At 41.6% G+C, this 18,538-nt stretch overlaps 1 protein-coding gene across 1 annotated transcript in view; it reads right to left on the bottom strand.

The window, feature by feature from the left end:
• Positions 1 to 431: 431 nt before the first annotated feature.
• The window catches only part of LOC126565027 (ankyrin repeat domain-containing protein 29), a 230,678-nt gene continuing 212,571 nt past the window's right edge, over positions 432 to 18,538 (bottom strand). The window contains exons 3-7 of the mRNA XM_050222167.1: positions 13,789 to 13,887; positions 12,325 to 12,423; positions 10,856 to 10,954; positions 1,008 to 1,205; positions 432 to 800 (exon numbers count right to left, since the gene is read on the bottom strand). Of these exons, the coding sequence (XP_050078124.1) occupies positions 432 to 800; positions 1,008 to 1,205; positions 10,856 to 10,954; positions 12,325 to 12,423; positions 13,789 to 13,887 (864 nt within the window). The remainder of the gene's footprint in view (positions 801 to 1,007; positions 1,206 to 10,855; positions 10,955 to 12,324; positions 12,424 to 13,788; positions 13,888 to 18,538) is intronic.

The following is an 18,538-nucleotide window of genomic DNA, read 5'->3' on the forward strand; positions in this document are numbered from 1 at the left end:
TCTTAGCTTAGGATTGATCTAGCGGTGGCAATCATAACGGATAAAACGTAACACGACATCCGGTAAACCGCAAGTGATTGTGACGGATTGTTCAGGAAGAAGATTAGTTACTTGCGATAGAGTTTTAAGCGTCAGGGCCAAAAATTAACTTTGTGTGTTATCCTGAAGGAGTGATCGTCCTGGAACATTATTCTTTTAACTTGATTTTTTAACTTTAATCTTTTTTTACGTATTAATTTGAGCACATCGATAATGTCAAAAGTTTGGTGTGAATTATTTAGTCTTTTTTCAGCAAGGGCACAACCACAAGGGAACGATTCTACGGATTTCGACAACTACCTTACTAAATAATGATCAAGATCGATCGATTAAAAGATTAAATAACAAAAACACTGGAAGGAATCGAGGAAGGACAAGCGGATTGTAAGTCTTTAGCCAGTAATGGCTACTGACGCCGAGGAACCTTTGGATGTTTTGCCTTGGTTCGATGAAACCGTTCGTTTTGGAGTTCCTCCAGCATGAGACGCTTGCTCGCGCTCTTTCAGATATTGATGAACGGAGGCGAACTTTTGCTGCCTTGCAATTTGAAGCGGGGTATAGCCGTCCTGATTTGGGATGGTATAATCGGAACCGGCCGCTACCAGTTGCTTAACGATCGGTAGATGCCCGAACATGACTGCAGCATGAAGAGCTGTTTCACCGTTTGCCAGTGTGCCAAGATTTGGTCGGAATTTGAGCAGTTCATGCACAACGGCACTGTGTCCTTTGTGGGCTGCCTTAAACAGTGCTGTAGCTCCATCCTAGGGGAGATACGGACGAAGAATTAAAAATTGGACACCTGGATTAATTTGGAGAATTAGATGATTTTAGATTCCCTAAATGTAAATAGACTCTCCACATCTTCGGAGCTCTTAAGTCATCTGGACTTTAATTCTAATACCGAATTATTAGGAACACTAGGCGCTAGTCTTCTTTTTTATAAATCATTTTAATGCCTTATTACTTACACATCGCACGGCATCGACAACGGCTCCATTATGCAGCAATATCTTGACGACATGATCATGTCCCATCTGTGCCGCGATCCACAGTGGTGTTGCGCCATCATTCCTCGGCGCATCTGGATTCGCACCGGCAGCTAACAGCAACTTTAGCACCAAACTATGTCCGTTCTGTGCCGCTATGAATAACGGTGTAGCACGATCCTGCGAAAGAAAAACAAGAGTGATCATGAAATGGAGATGAGTAATTTTTGTGCCAGTAATTTCCGCAACCGCTTTCAGATACACAATGTATTGGGAGATAATTTTTAGGGTGTCATAAATACGCTTCTCCGCATCTTTCTACCTATACAACTGATTCATCTTGAGCTTCTTGTGAGGGCTTTTGAAAAAGGTATTAGGTCCACCCCGCTTAGGTAAAATTTCTCCCACGGCATCCGGTCTGGTAGAATAATGCCACCCAATACGAGAACTTGCCCGTTGAAGCACTCGCTCCAAAGCAAACTCATTAGGCGGCATGGGCATTGGGTACACCGTGCGGTGGACGGATTTTTGTGGTTATTTATGCACTGCGAAATGCTCCGGGATGGGACCTCGGGTGTGACCTGCAACATTCTAGCGGAAATTGCACAAACTTACACACAAAAAACCGAGGGTAAGAACCACCAGCATCGGACAGGGGGAGTGTTTGGTAGTAAATCAACCAATTTACAGTTACGGACCTGACCTAAATCCCTTCCCGGAGAAGACTTCTATAAATTACCGGCACCCAAACCGACCACCACCACCACCAACAACAACAACAACAAGCCCAACGAAAAAGACAACCTACAGACAGCTGATGCTGATGATGAGGAAATAGAAGATGCGGTTCCTCCAGTGGGCTTCAAGCAAACCGTTTCTTAAAAACGCCAACAGCTACAACCCAACCCAAACCACAAACACATACACTCGGGGCCCGCGGAGATCGAATTGTACCGTGCGTGAACTACTTCTTCCCCATGCTGGAAAACTCCTTTTCGTATGCACACCCTCGTGATCCGGTCGACCGGGCAGCCTCTGTGAACCGCAAGCAAATTAATCCCGCGGGCGCTCCAAGATGCCTGGGACCTGGTGAGCTGAGTGGAGCAAAACGAAGCAACAAAAAAGTTACGTTCACCTTCCTTTTAAGTAAAACCTTTTCATAATTCTTGATGATTTTTGCCACTTACCCGGAGAAGGACCGGGAACTAGAAGGTTTTGGGGGGGGGGGGGGGGGGGGGTGAGGGTAAGATGGGCATGAGAGGGAACTAAAATTTCTGCGGGACAAATCCGTGAAGGCATTGCATACGGAGGGAGCATCGTTTGATGATTTGTACAACTCGTGTTTTTTTGGTTTGGTGATGCAAAACCGCACCATCTGAAGAGGCCACCCGGTGAATCCTTCTCACAGTATGCTGCTGGTTGCTTTCTAAAACGCTACACCTTCCTTCTCGGAAGGAAGCGAGTAATCGTGCCAATTTTTCACCTCACCATCTTCTCTCACGCCAACCTGGATTGACCTACTTCTGCCTGGTTCGTCAGGAATTTTAAGCCCCCAAATTGAAGTTAGAAGAAAAAAAAACATTCGGAATCGGGTATCTTCTTCTTCAGGAAAAACAAATTCCCGAAGATTACAACCGTACGCCACGATCGGGTAAAATCGGTCACAGGAGCGTTATGCAACGCCAAAACGTTTGCTGTGAAAAGTCGTTACGATGATACGCGAGCCGCTATTGCTGCTGCTACTGCACAACACAACTTTTTTATAGCTAGGCTAGCGAGAATTGCAGTCCCCGAAGCTTCGTAAATATCTGCATACGGCGGCAAATGTAGCATATTGCGGGTTAAAGGGTAAGCAATAAAAAGGTCACTTATCGTGTTTACTACTTTGGTCTCGACTCGCATGGCATGCTCGCAGGAATGATGGACATTTATGGACGGACGGTAAATTGGGCGTATGATGGAGCTGATCACAACTTAGGCACAGCCGTAGAGCTGAATCGAGTGTATAGAGAAACCGGCTTTTAAGTAAGCACTAATTTTAAGCTTCATAAACTTTAACACACCATGGACGAGTGGAATTTCGATATTTGGTGTATCCTTATAATGCGTGAAGCGGTTTAGTGTGGGATGGTATGTGTGTGGTTTGTTTTAATGGATTGTTTTATAAACAAAATTTTTGTGATGTAACACTTCATGGATATAGCTTTTTGTTATCTGTTTGAAGGAATTTGCTTTACAAATCTGGCTTACCACAATTTTGTTTTTTTTCAATTTGAAGAGATTGCTGTTGATCCATCTTGAATATGAAATAAATTGCCTATAGTTTCATAATTAATTTACCGAAAAAAGCATAGTTTAATTCCGATTTAAACTAGAAAGAGACCAATACTTTTTATGATATCCAGTTACACCTAGATCTAGCTCGTGACATACTTAAAATCAGTAAGATCCTGAGGACAACAAGAATAAATTTATAAAGAGGTCCTTTGAACGGATGTGAAGGCCTCTGGACGACAAGGTTTCATCGCAGACTACGCCTCTTTGTCTAGGATTGGTGGAAATGCTGCGTTTCTAATATTATTACTTCTGAAAAATCTTAGGTTTGTAAGCTACTTCCAAAAAATTAACCTCAGATTATTTTCGGAGTTGAATTCGATCAGCAGGGGCATCAACAGCGGTATATAAAATTAGTCCAACGACTCTACTAAACAATATGATTAGTGCCTGTTGTATCTACTATACTCTAATTGATCTCAGATGTCCTCAGGATGATCTCACTAGAGTCGTGTACAGAGTCAGAACTTCTCCATGTAGCTTCTCTTTCTTATTCTCCTAGGCTTAAAGACTTTCTAAGGTCAAGGCGGCCATCGAATGACTTACTTTACTAGACTGCCGATACCACGTATTTGAATAGTCAGTTTTCACTATGGGAGGACGGTATGGATGGGATTTGAATCCCGGACCTGTCGTTTGAAGACCGACGCCTCTGTCGCATCACCATCGGGTTGCCAAAGCTCCAGGTTGCTTATAGATACTTATAATAAGTATTTCAGAATATCAAGTATATCGGTAAACTTGAGAGTTTTCAACGTTCTAATCATTAGAAGTTACATCTGCTCTCTCTTGCTTTAAATCTGGAATTTTGAGAAGACTATCCTTTTAGGTTTACAGATGAATTCGGAGTAAACATAGCCAGTTTTCAGTTCCTTTCGCAAGAAAATTGCAATGAATTCAACTAGTCCGACCTCAGTTGCTGCTTAAACACTGGACACAATCTTAGTTTTTTCTGACGCAAATAGGTTTACTGGAAAGCTGTATCGAAAAAAGAGAAATTGCCAATGTTATTCATTGATAGAGGCGTAAAACTATACAAGGAATTCTACTTATAACACGTCATCAAAGGCCATTTGAACCCTTGCGCTGGACTGTTGCTTTCAACAGAATTCAGTTCTAGCCCATAAACACTTTGATCGTTCAGGAATGATGTAAGGAGAATTTGCCTTGCCACATTAGTTCTTCTGAAAAGCCTACAACGTCTTCGAATTTGAACTCGTTTGAAGCCGTGATGAAGATTTTGAAGGTCTTGAGTGACGACCTAGCCGTATCAGTCTTATTATCTGGTTACATGGTAAAAAAAACCATCTTTCTCTTGTTGCCTTATAAGCTGTGCTTATTTCTTCAACAATGGACACTGAATGATACTGTAGAATACGCAGGAACTAGTCCAGGCACTGTAAATGAAATTATTTACAATTTCCATGCGAGTTACAATCCAAGAGCTTATTAGCTAGCGATTGTAATACTCAGTACATGTAATTATAAAAACTCAATGAGAAGCAGTTGAACAAAACATGTCTCCTACACACTGTGCTTTCCCTTAAAATTATGATTTCTCCTTAAAATAATCCATGAAAAAAAAATTCTGGAACAAGTTGAGCTCCAAAAAAGGACAATAATTACCAAAAATAAACTATTTCCTTGAATTCATTCCATTCATTTCCCAGACATAAATTATTATCCACACCTGTGTTCCACTCATGCTAAGTGATATTTCAGCAGCAAGAGAGTACACGTGTGTCACCGTCGAAGCATTTCCTGCACGAAGAAAATGTGTCACTTAACGAACAAAAACCCAGAGGGAGTTGCTGAGGGCACACAGACACGGAGCGATCCTTGTGCTCAATATCCTGACGCATTTTTAAGTGCGCTAGCCGCTCTCCCTGTGCCACAGTCTTTTTTTTTTACGTTCTATTAAGCAAAATTTCCATTAAAATCTAAATTGTCCACATGCATCATTTATCTTCGTTTCATTAGAATTGTATAAGGTGCATGCGGCGGCCTTCGTTTTAGTGGCCCACAGACCCGGCCCACCCGTGCTCTTTCCTACTTTTTTCATTCTCTTCTGCATTTTGCGGATCGGATTGCGTCTCCGAGAACTCTGGAAAACGAGACCTGGAAATTGGGATGGAATTATTTTGCTCTTCCCCCCCTTCCCACTCACTGCGGTCACCAAGTACTAAAGGCGCGTAAGGGAACCCCGGGACAGTCGGCCGGCAAACTAATTTCAGCTCATCCGAGTCTGCTGCTTCCCTTTTCCGTATCATCCACCGCACTCCGCATGCAACCCGGCGGCCATCGGAAATGAAATCCAATCCGATTTTTCCCTCCGATCCGGCCGTTGCCTAGAACACCGAGTTTGAGTTTTTGTCAGTACTTCTCGAATGCAGCACAACTTGGGACCGTTTTTCGCTTGTGTATGTGTGTGTGTGTGAATGGCTAAGGCCGTCGTTCAAAAGTCATCGTTGATTACAATGTTCACGAGTTTTAACAGGGGGATCTGGGTTCGGGTTGGTGTGGTGTGGTGCAAGAATCAAAAGCAACGCAAGCAAATGATGCCTCCGGATGCCTGCGGCAAACGGCAATGGCCAAAAACCCAAACTCGGGCAAGGGGCGAATCGTGCCACATCTCAGCGGCCCGAGCAGCAGTGGTGATGGTTGGTACGCGCGTCTTAATCATGTAATAAACTCATAAACATCGTTGCTAAGAAACGGCCCGTTTCCAGCCGATCCCGGAGCGAACGGATCGGACCGATGTGGACCGGCGACCATCGGCAACGGCCAACAAAGGAAAAACAGGAAAACTATCGTACCGCTCTAACGAGTTAAGGGACGAGAGCTGATATTTTCGATTACGCTGAACCGCTTACGACGTGCCGGCAAGCAAGAGTCTGCTGCCAAAAAGCAGGGAACAAGCGAAAGGTAAACTATTCGCGCCATTTGGATGATTGTGGTGGAAAATTTTATGATTTGTGAACACACCGAGCCGTCCGTGTTTGTCTGATTCTCCCTTTTTCCTCTCCGTTCTTAACTGCGCACAAATGTCGTTAACGGTTTTGTAGTTTTTCGGGTTTTCGGGCAATGATTTTTAATGTTCAGTTGTGGATCGACAGAATTTATCATTTCTAGCATTTTTATCACCCTTCACGCTGGTGAGTTTGTGCGTGCGCGAGTGGGGAAAGGAATTTGGCACCACACCGCACACAGTAAATGCATTTTATGATATTTCAATCAATGTAGAGTTGAAGCTTATCGAATGGTTGGACGTGAGCGTGACTCACTCTGAGTGCTGGTCCGTAATTTGCTTTAGCCAACAGCCGCTGCTATAAAACGTTTTCATTTGTATGACATTATTACAGTGAGAAAATATTTAATCTGTCGTATAGATGAAGCGATTATTTACGCTAGTGATTGGCATTGCTTTGCAATTAAGCAATAAAGTAAATCATAATAAAAAAAAAAATCATGATCAATCAATCAGTTGGATAACATGAAAAATTTGAGGCTCGGTCCTGGCGGTGTAGGCGACAGCGGCGACGGACTTCAAACGGCAGCACCCGGATACAAATCCCATTTGGACCGTCTTCCCGTAGCGAGGACTGACTTACCAACTACGTGGTATCAGCAAGTCTAGTAAGCCATTTTCGATGGCCGGCGTGACCTTAGAGGTCGTTAAGCCAAGAAGAAGAACTTGAAAAATGTTTGTTTGCTCAAATTCTGAGCAGAAACTGGACATGAAACGATAAATTCCCTTTTTTTACGAAAACAGAGTTTATTTAGAAAAAAAAAAACGATGAAAATGGTGCCAAAACATATAGTTCGTCACGATTTTGACATGAAAGCTGCGGATGTCCAACATAGTACTATAATGACTAGGTTGTCTGGTATCATTCTCATGATTTTAACAATGTTTTGAGTTTGCTGCAGAAATCGTCAACATCGGGTTGGTCTAAACGCGATATTAATATTTTCGTATTCTTGATCCCGCAGCCTAACTCATCAACGTTTCTTAAGAAACTGGTAAAGGAGTTATGGCGTTGATACGTCCACTAAAAGGATCGGGATACTGGACGTCTGCGCTCCATCAAGCTATGGGGAAGGCTATGGCTTTTCCGAAAAAAAGATGTGTTGGGCTCAGAGTTTGATCGCATTGCTGGAGCGTTGGGAAAAGAAAGAGTAGTCTACGTTGTCCTTTAGGACACAGAAATCGGCAAAAACTCCTGATTTTGCAGCCTAACTCATCAAGGTTTCTTGAGGACTGTAATGAGGATCAAGGACTTGAGAAGGAGTTATGTCATTGATACGACCACCTAAAAGATCAGGAAATTGGATTGATCGACGTCAGCGCTACAGAAAGCGTGGTATCTAGAGATAAGGGAGCTCTTCGAATAGTTGAATGAGCAGATTTTTGGAGGATCCTGTGAGAGCGCTAAGAATTCTCGCGCTGTTGGAACCTATGACGGTTAGGTTTTTCGAAACTAATGTTTTCTTCTGCTTCTCCGAAAAAAAAACATATGTGTTGTCTGGGAGTTTAATCGCACTGCTGAAGATTTCGTAAAATATAGAGTAGCCTACGTTGTCCTTTAGGACAGAGAGAACGGCAAAAACGAGGTAATGGGAACAATACTAGTGCTGTGAAATGTTGACTTGGTAGGTTGTTGGTTTGTTGGGCAATGGATCTGTTTCATCCTTCGCGGACCATTTTTTTTAAATGTTTTAGTCTTTTTTAGGGGGAGTGTAGTTCGAAGGACGGGATGAAAGTCCGATGGCTTTTATTTGTTTATTTGTTTGGCAGTTTTCCATCAAATGACTGCAACTATTTTTAGGGTCATAAGCCAGTCAAGAGCAAGCTGTCCACTTCACTCCGATGCTCTTAAATTATGTACATCGGGAAAACAAATCAAGAAGAAAGTCCGAAATAAATGTGGAGTGCATTCGCAATAAAACACAGAATAAGTTTGGAGATAATCCATTACTAAATATCTTTATCCTCTTCAAGTCGGTTTTCGTCTCATGCGCATTAAAATAAGGTTTGAGACATTTGTGAAAGCTAACAAATACTTGAAATGCAAAAAATATAGATAAATCTTGAATAAAAATGAAGATATCGTTTCGTTTGGAGCGTTTTATTGGTTTAGAAAGTTATGACTTTTGTTACTTAACTTCAGCTTTTGAGACCAACCTGTTTTTAGATTGTAACAAACATTTTTAAGTTTACCTAAAGCTATGCTTTCAAAAATAACCGATTTGGTTCTTAAATACAGACTTGTTATTATAATGTATGGCGCAGTTTCTTAAGTGGGCCTCAAGCGAGGATAGAATTCATTTGTATTCATTTCTAATTCATAAAGTTCTTTTACTTTTGTGTAAATTCTATCTCTCGGATTTTAAACTTATTTTTAATGATAATTGTGATTGACAACTTTCAGATGCATAATTTGATAATATTCATAAATCTCTGGATCCATACTTGAAAATAATTCTAATTTCCCTAGTCTACCTAGTATCACCAAATTATTATTGTCAGATGTATCCTTTATTTTCTTGAATTTTACTTGCAGAGCAGCAAAGTCATACGTAATTGAACTGCTCCAGCGTCTAAAGGGATAAACATAAGCTCAAATCTTTCAAAATTATTAATCAGCAACTTATTTTCTTATACGCTCCAAAAGAGTTCCAAATCAACTTCAACTCCATTAGTTCTTCCTTTTTCACAACTTCCATCATCGAAAAAAGGACAACCTGCACAAGCAACGATACAATCTCGATTGCTTTAAAAACCAGATTTGCAATCAGCCGCAAAAAAAACTACCCCTGGCGTGAAACCGAGAGAACTTTACCGTATGGCTCATTTATCAAAAGAACCATTTTTCCTTTCAAACGCAACGAACCGCTAGTTGTAATCCTGCTTGTAATGCTACCTCAACCCGCGAGGCCTCAAACACTCGTGACATGTTAATTACTCCTCCACCAGAAAGAGTCTCCATCAACCGAGGCAAGACATTCTCTTTAGCGATGATTAATTTATGGAAAAAAAACTCCACAGCCAACTCTCCAGGAGAAAGTGTTTAGCGGAAGTGGCCACATGCGTCACTTCCCAAGGAATGGAAATCTACTGCAGCAGCAGCAGCTCTGGTGCAAATCGTCATCCGCTCATCAATTCCCAGCATCATCATCTTCAGAGCAATCCCCGTCCCGAAACGTCGTTTGCAACTCGAAATTATGGGTAGCATATTTTATTTTGCTTCACTTTTTCTTCAATTTAATCATCTCCAACGGGCCTTCGCTTCCCACCAGGCCGGGATGTTCTTAATCGGAAAGTTCGGGGTTCGTATGTCTTCGTTCCGGTTCGATCCGCGGAGGAGCCTGGTATTAGAGGGCGTGAAGGCGTAAGATAAGCATAATGAGAGACAGAGTTGAGCGAGGTATGGGCGGAGTGTACACGATGTGCAAAAGCAATTTTTGCCCATTAGGAGGACTTTAATGAAGTAGAACGTTAATTTTTAATACACTCCAGGCAGCTGGTCCGCTGTGCGAGGGGGAAGAGTGCAGAAGCAGGAACTGCTTTGGTCGTGGGATGAAAATCAAACACACACACAAACATAGTTCGACACAGCCCCGAGAGATCGAACGTTCGATTCTTGGGTGCCATGTTCGACATGAACGCGCATCAAGAGCTGATACATAATCTTCGACATCGTTATCAAAACTTTGCCGACGTTTTCTTAGGGCTATCGTGCTTCTCGCTCTCGAACCTGCACGTTGCTGTGGTTATCTCCTCTACGCAGGGTGGAAAATTTTCATCAAAACCAATACTTAAATGGTGGCTCTCGGTCGCCTACGGACGTGTTCGTAGGGTGAGTGAGAGAAACTCATATCCTCGCTTACCGGTAGCAAAACTCCATCAACTTAAGACGTTGAACATCGGTTTTTTATGATCGTCCTCGGCTCGGTCTTCGTCTGCTCTTGCCCCCACCCACACCCACAAGCAAGCTTCAGGACGGCGCGTACCAAAAAAAGGAGTAAATTAAACACCAATCATGATGCCACCGTTCAAACCACCTTTTCCCGACGATTTTTCGACGATATGGCGGGTGTACGGCACTTTTTTGACGAGAAAATCCTTGATTGAATTTACCGTCACTACCATTTGCCAGCTTCAGCACCAAGACCGCAACAAGGATTCGATCGTTAGAAAGGAGGGAAGAAACATTTCCAGCGCGATCCATTTTCCAACCGGCAATGAAAATTTGTTCCCCTATCCGCCTGTGGGGTAAGTGAAGCAGAGCATTACACACAAAAAAAAAATCTCCCAGACGACCTCCAACGTAAGCTCCCACCAACGGTCCAGCATCCAGGAGGCTGAAAGTTATTACACGGAAGCTGCCGCGGCAAGACACGGGCGCAACAACATCGCGCGTCTTCGCCACTGACAGCTTGGTGGAAGTAATCCGAGGTGAAATAATGAAAACTAATTACCGAACCGAACTTACCTTCATGCAGGCGTGCACGTTGGCACCGTGGCTTAGCAGCTCGCTCACCATGGCTTCGTGGCCACCCTGGCAGGCAACGAACAGTGGCGTACCGCCGTCCTGTGACGAGAAGTGGCAAGAGAGGGCGAAATACATTAAATAACATCATCCAGCAGGAAGGACACATCATCATAAAAGAATTTTTTTCACAACGTGTGTTTCTAGTGGACAGTTTCTAGCAAAGTGATACGCAAAAAAAAAGTGCCAAGAAAAACGTTACAGAAAACAATAACGAAAGATTTAATTAAAGTAAAAGAGACACACAACACAAAATGCTCATCCTTTTTTCTTTCCGGTTTGACGATCGGCACTTTACTGCGAGGATCTCGCGGGGTGGTAATTAATACAGAAAAGCGCATTCTTTGCATAATTCTTTTTTTGTTGCTTCAGGTGCCATTCATGCTGGGCTGCTTTTAATTTACTTTGACAGTTTCTTATAATGATTTTCAATTATTTTACAATCCATATGGTGTGAGAACAAGTTAATCAAATAATTGAAAAGTGTAAATAACAAAAATTATAGAATTACACTCTTTTGACAACTCATGAAGCCAAATTTAACTACAAAATAACTTGAAGAGATTGTTAATAATATCGTACTGATTCATTTATCAAACGAATCATACTACGTCCCATCATACGATAAAAACTTTAATGCTTCAATGGTAGGTAAAAGGTAAAAGGTAAAGGCTTTGGAATAAGGAATTTACGAATAAAAAAATAAATTAAAAAAATCTGTTACACTGACTCACAGTACACGACTTAAATCTGGTCCCACCAAGTTGAATAAAAGTAATATGTAACGGATATTTGTTTATTAAGGGTGCGAGCTAATATTAAGTAACGTTTTCTCAATCACTGATTGACTATAAAGCTTATTTGTTTCGACACTTAAGAGCCAGTATTTTTTAAGTAAAAGTTGTAATTTTTCTTTTCTTCTAAAACGTTTTAATGGAATATTTGTTTTTACACTAGCAGCAGTTTAATAAAATAATTTATTTAAAAATTTTGATGAATGATTAAAAAGCATATGATGAAAATATTTTTTCAGCATAAAACAACATATAATTTGACTTAAAACCTTTTTATCAGGTTTTTTTTAGATATAAATGTTGAATTTACTCAAAATTTACGATTTTCACCAATCAATTCTAAGCAGAAATTTTCCACCTTTTTACATATTTTTCACATCATTCTAGCATGCATTCAAAGTGTTATATTACATGTCCATCACTCAACAATGCATGTTCATTTCTACAAAACATTTTCTTACTTCACCCCTACACTACAGATTCAATTTATACCCGTGCTTTACTCCTTACGGTGCAGAATACGGTAGGTGCAGTTTGTGTATAAAAATTAATAAACTCGTCATAACCTGCCGCACCCGGGGAGGTAGGGCGAGTGCAACTAAAAAAGGGGTTACTTACCACGGACGAACAGTCGACCGGTGCTCCCGCCTTGAGCAGTATCCTGGCAACGTCCACGAAGCCACCCTGTGCAGCGAAGAATAGTGCCGTCGTACCGGTCTGTGAATCGAAAGTGATTTTGTGTTAGCTATGCGCAGCGAAAATCCATCCCAACGGTGTCCCAAACATTCCAACAACAGCTAGCAAAAAAAAAGGGTACTCCCTACCGCTACATCTTCCTTTCGGATCACTAAAACCGGACATCAATAAAAAATATATATATATGTATATGTAGCTACACACCCATGTACGGATGATGCAAACAACAGTGTTCCAATTTTTTAGTGCGAAAACTATGGTAACTCGCTTCTCAGCATCTGTGTGTCAGAGGTTTGAGTCGTTGGGCCGTCACAAAGCTAGGAGCGGCACTAGCAGGTTACACTGGTTTGTTTATCATGGGCAAAAAATCGGGATCCTTCGTCTGGATCCTACATACATATATCCTCCCATGACGCTCGGTTGGGTTTTAATGTAGAAAATTCATTTTTCCCATGGCAACTCATAACTCGGCGACTCCTTGCTCTTATATCCTCGATATGGTTCGAAAACTACACGCCTGATGGGACACTACTTCTGTACCCAGGACACACAAGTTTGCTTTTGTCTGCGAGTCGTCCGAATGTTGTGAGCTTGATGTGCTTTACATAATAATACATTTAGAATTGACGAGATGCTTTTTTTCTTGTGAGAGCATGAAATAGTTCAGTGTTGTTTGAACTTTTGGACAGAACACGACATTAAACAGTGAAGATATGATGATGGTTTTTGAGTGCCATCAACAGATTATATCAGATGCCTCTCTGTAAGTGTGACGTGTTACGTACGAAGCATTATCCCTTTTGAAGCATCGATTTTCATCCATCCGGCTCAGTCTGCCAATTTTATTTAAAATAATTCCAAAGTAGTTTTCACCTAACCCTATCCAATGATATTTCATACGTCCGACATTAGTTTGTATCCTGGCACGGGAAATACAACTTCCCATTCAGCATAAAGCATAAAGTAGCTCGCCCAAAAGCTGGAACGCTTTTCGTTTCCTGGCTGGAATTAACCAACTGAAATGGAATGGAACACCACCGGAAGGAAGGCTGGAACACAACTGGACATGCTCGATATCCGGAGTTTCCAAATGTGAATCCAAATATCTCACTTTCGTCTCTATAGCCACCAAAAGAGAAACCTATGGCGCTTCGCGCTGAAGTTGAAGAATTTTCCATTACATCTTTCATATCCCAGTAAAAAAAAGGGAGAAAATCTAGCGTGTTTTTTTCCCTGTGCAAGTAGTTGAATCTTTTTCCCTATATCCTCCCATTGATACTGTACGGAATGATTCACGCTGAAGCGCTAACGAATATTATAATTTGTAACACGTTCCAAGCAAACCTCCAAGCTGAAAAGGGCTGGAAAAAACGAACCATTACTTACCACTCGGCGAGCATTCGGATCAGCACCCTGCTCCAGCAGCTCGATGACGCAAGCTGTATGTCCGCCGGCAGCAGCCAGTATGAGCGGTGTGGTATAGTCCTGTCGGAGTAGAGCGAGAAAGAAGAGAAGAGAGACGGTAGTGAGGAATAGAGCAAAAATTAACAAACCAATGGAATTTCGTAACGCCAAAGATGAAAAATACGAAAAATGAAAATTATTACATCAGGAAAATGTGCCAGCAGCCGCCGGTGGGCAAGATGGCCTGTGAGTAGGTTTCGTTAGGGTCCCAAATGATGGAATTGGCAGGGGATACACACACCGTAATGAAAGATTATTTTGATTGTTAATCTTTTCCTTATCTTATCTTTTACTTATTAAGTTTATATATGAGCAATTAGGGTTTTTGGTCCTTTTTAAATTTGAGTTCTAAATTTGATTTTCCTTTATTTTTAAATAATTCATATTTATTTGTCTTATTTTATCGATTAGTAATATAATTTTTAAATCGTTTTATTGCAATTCACGTTATTGAATTTTTGGAGTTTTTGTTAAACATTTTTAATCTTTTTCGTTTATTACATTTACATTTCATTTCCATAGCATGTGACATTTCGCATCAATACTTATTTTCCTCCTTTTTTTCCTTTTCTGAGTTTCTTTATGTATTTGCATAAAAATTATTTATTTAATTGATATTTTTAAGACTTTTTTGTAAGTACTTCGTCTTTTCAAGTATTTGAAAGTATTTCTTCGTTTCTTTTAATAATCATAAGTTCCCTTCTTCCAAGGATAAAATCATATTCAAAGCTTCCATCGATTGTTTTGACGAGCCCTGAACACACAGTACAGCAGCAGTAGCTCCGAACTCCTCGTTCCAAACACTTTACGATCGACATAAAAAATTCCCACCCCTCACCCACCTTCAACACCTTTCCAGCATTCTCTCCTAAAAGTGGCAAACTATTTATTATGGCGTTTTCAATTTCCGTTCACACTTATAAATAAACCTCCATTCCCGGGACACTGATGATAAAAGTGTTTGGCGTCGTACCGAAAAATCGGAAAACCGACCGGAAACATTCGCCACGACTGCAAGGAAAGGGACAATTTTCACGTAGCCCGCCCAGCGGGGAGGCGGGAGTTTGTAAATGAAATTATGTCCACCTTGGTTGACTGGAAATCGGCCCTCCTCTCTTGCCTCACAACTCTTTCGCATCCTTCACCTTCGTCCCCCACCGCGAGGCCATACTCGATTTAATGACGACACTCGGTCAACTCGCGTTCACTTACACACTCAAGACGATTGCATCCTTCTTCCGAGGAAGCTGAAATCACTCGAGCATTTTCGAGCATTTAAAAATGTAATCAGCTCTTGTTCTTGTGTGTGTTTTTGAGACGAAAAAAAAAACCGGCCACTCTACGGTACCTCGCAAATGTGTGCCAATGTACGGTAGTGTCGATAAGGCTAAAGAGTGGCACGAGTCCACATCATGAGTCTTGCCGAAATCCAAGTGGACACACACCAAACACTGAATGGGGGGTGTGTGTTTTTTTTTTTGCTGCTTTTATTTGACTCGAGGTGGTAACCCAAAAATCGCAATAATAACTCAAGTGTCCTCACCAGCCAGTGACGACGGTGACGACAATGACTCCGGGCATGCCTCTCATAATCAACGTCCTTAGAGCAACCACCATCGTCCTCGCTGAATGGTTGGTTGGCGGGTTGCTTTTCGGGCGGTGGTGCATCATATTTCCTTCCCTTGCTGTACTTGAGCAGGATAAGAGGGTGTTGCTGGAGGGTTATTTTTTCGGGGTTTCCCCCTTTTTAGGTTTTTAAGCATTTCCTTTTTTTTTCGTCTCCTTAGTAATGTGTCCGCACATACACTGACTCGCGGAATTGTGTCACAAAATTTCGGGTGAGGGTTCACAAAGTTGAAGCAATGGATATGATGAGATGCGCTGGGAGAAAGATCTTCGGTGGCATTAAAATTTGAATACAATACGAACCGAGTAATGCAATTATTTTCCTTTCGAAATAAACAGAGCTCTAGATATTCGGTTACATATCTCCGCCGGTACTGGTCCGGAGTGCATTAAGCAAACGCAACATGACGCCGATGTTGGCTGCTTGATAGGACATGTCGTCGATGCTCCGATATGACTATTTCTTGGTCCGAACTGTATCCAACATTCGCCCTCTTTCTCTCACGCTCGCAAGTATCTTTACGCTCATATCTTTAAGGACTTTCGTTCAGTTCCGCCCTCAAGAAGTCGGCAAGTGGCACTAAAAAATAACTCCCACCTTCCGTCCACCCCAAACTGGCAAAGGTTTGGTAGTTCCTTGGATGGTTGAACGAGGAAATTTGACAGGACGCGACAGTGGTCCGGGAATGATGGCGAAAGCAAATTCCGGAATGGCGGAACAGACTGACTAACCGGCTAGGAAGGAAAAGGCTCCAGGAAGGAAAGAAAAACGGTTATCCTCTCTAACTGGTTTTTACGATGTTTCCGCCTTCGCGCGCCCATAAGATCTTCATGCTTCTCGAGCCCGCTCTTTAATTTAATTATGTCCCTAAATCTTCCCGAAAGCACTTTTCATTACACCTACCCACCGCTGCCAAACGTTTCGCCGTCTCCTATCCATCTATATCCATCATCATCGTTTGCTTGGTCTGTGGTCCCGTGGTAAAGAAATCGAGCGAGATCTCCGGAAGCCTCAGAATCGTTCAGGATCGCCCTCTAGACTGGACTCGGAAAAGAAATCGGCTTTACGGTTCCCCGGGTTTTACGTCGGTGTGTGTGTGTGTCACTTTGGAATAAATTAAAACCCCAAAAACCGCCAACTCCCCCGCAGGATCTCTGTCTGTCACTTCCTTCTCCTAAGTCGTGCATGGTTGCTCCGGGAGGAAAAGGATGGTCAAATCAAATCCTGTTTCGAAAGAATGTCCGAGATGGTTTCTTCTTTCGGTTTGGTTTGCACGCGACGATAACTGATGATATTAAACGGGATGTGAAGAGGCAGGGGAACATAGCCAAAAATAGACACGCGCCATATTTTGCTCCCTTTCAGTACTTTAGCAGGGCTCCAATATCGGGATCACCGTCGGAAAGTTTACGTAACAAAACAACGCGCCTCTCTTCGACGAAGGGAATAAATTTGACGATTTTTAGATGATTGAAATTTTTCTTCGTGTACTTCTAAAAATCACTGTGGGTTGAGTGAGGGTCAAATAATAGTAAAAAAAAGTAGTGATTCGTTTTCGAGCTTAGTCGCGCCCTGCAAATATAGCCAAACAACCAGGTAGTGTTCAAAGTTTCTCCCATGCCCCACACATGTCTGTTTTGAAAAAAGTAATGAACGCAACTTACCACAGGCTTGTGCAAAGATGGTCAGCAAATCTAGGATATTCAATTTGATATGTCCAGAAAGATCTCAGTTCATACGTAAAGATGTGAAGTACAATAAAACTTAAAGGAAAACTTGGGACTGTGTGGGTTACTAAATACTCCAAGGCTTAATGAAACGGTAAATCGGATCAATAAAAAAATATTGAGAACTCTGATTATTAGAAAACTCTCACAACCTTCTTCATTCGAATTCTGTTCGCAAATAGTCAAAGCTAAGAGTTGTTGGCTGAGTTGTTTATAGCTGATTGCTTATCAATATTCATCAAATTTCCCAAAGCATGAACTGTTTTATTTTGACATTTGAATGCTAGAATGATTTTGGATCAGTACAACATTCACGAAAATATTACTCCATCCAGAATTATGTCCTTCAGGACCTCCACGATGCTTAACGAGCGAAGAAATCACGACGCGAGAACGGGAAAAACTCCATTTTTTATTCGCACGCTTTTCATTATCAAACCTCCAAACCACCGAAAAAGTTCCCGCCAAAGAAATTATAGCCATTTTTGAGGGACGAAAGGATTGGTACGCCAGGATTCGGGGATTGTCTAATCACTCTGCGAGCCAAAAGTTTGTCGGCCAAGAACTTTCACCTTTTACCAATAGGATTCAACTTCGTTGGATTATAGGTTTTATGCACAAGAATGGAAAGGGTCAAAAACTTCAACGTTCAGTTCCGTTTCGTTTTCCTTTCGACTGATTCTATGATCTGTTATCCTTTCCTGGTCGAGAGGGCGTAATAAAGTGTGAAACCTTGAAGAAAAGTTTCTTCCAGGTTTTTTTTAATGATTCTAATTTTCACACCCCACTTTGGCGCCATATCTTGTAGAACGAGCTTTGAAGAGAAGAATTCACCATACTAATCGTACAGCAACAAGCAAATAATTTGGGAATCGTGCACCAGCATGAAATGAAGCTCGATTGTTGTTGTTCAGTCAATGAGCTGTGATGAAAATGAGCTTTTATGCTGTTGTGTCCACCGTTCGAGGGACGTTGCGGAATTAAATTGTAATTAAAATTACTGAATAAAGTTTTATGCTATTTTTAGCACAAAGCATCTATTTTGAGTACTTCCCATATACCACGTGGCAGTTAATGGTGGGAAAATTGTATTGCTTGATATGATTATAGCTTCGGTTGAAAAGCTGGATCACATTTAGATTCTACATTTGCCTATTCATTACCACGCTCCATCTCGCACACAAAGACAAACCCAAACACTCGACAGGTTTTTGTACATTATCCGTAGTTAATCCACTTACTGAAAAAGAGTCGGGCAGTTCCTAATTAATCCGTATCAGTTTTCTCAATTACAGCTCATAATTCTGCCGAAATCTCT

This window comes from Anopheles maculipalpis, chromosome 3RL, assembly GCF_943734695.1.
Source record: "Anopheles maculipalpis chromosome 3RL, idAnoMacuDA_375_x, whole genome shotgun sequence".
NCBI lineage: Eukaryota > Metazoa > Arthropoda > Insecta > Diptera > Culicidae > Anopheles > Anopheles maculipalpis.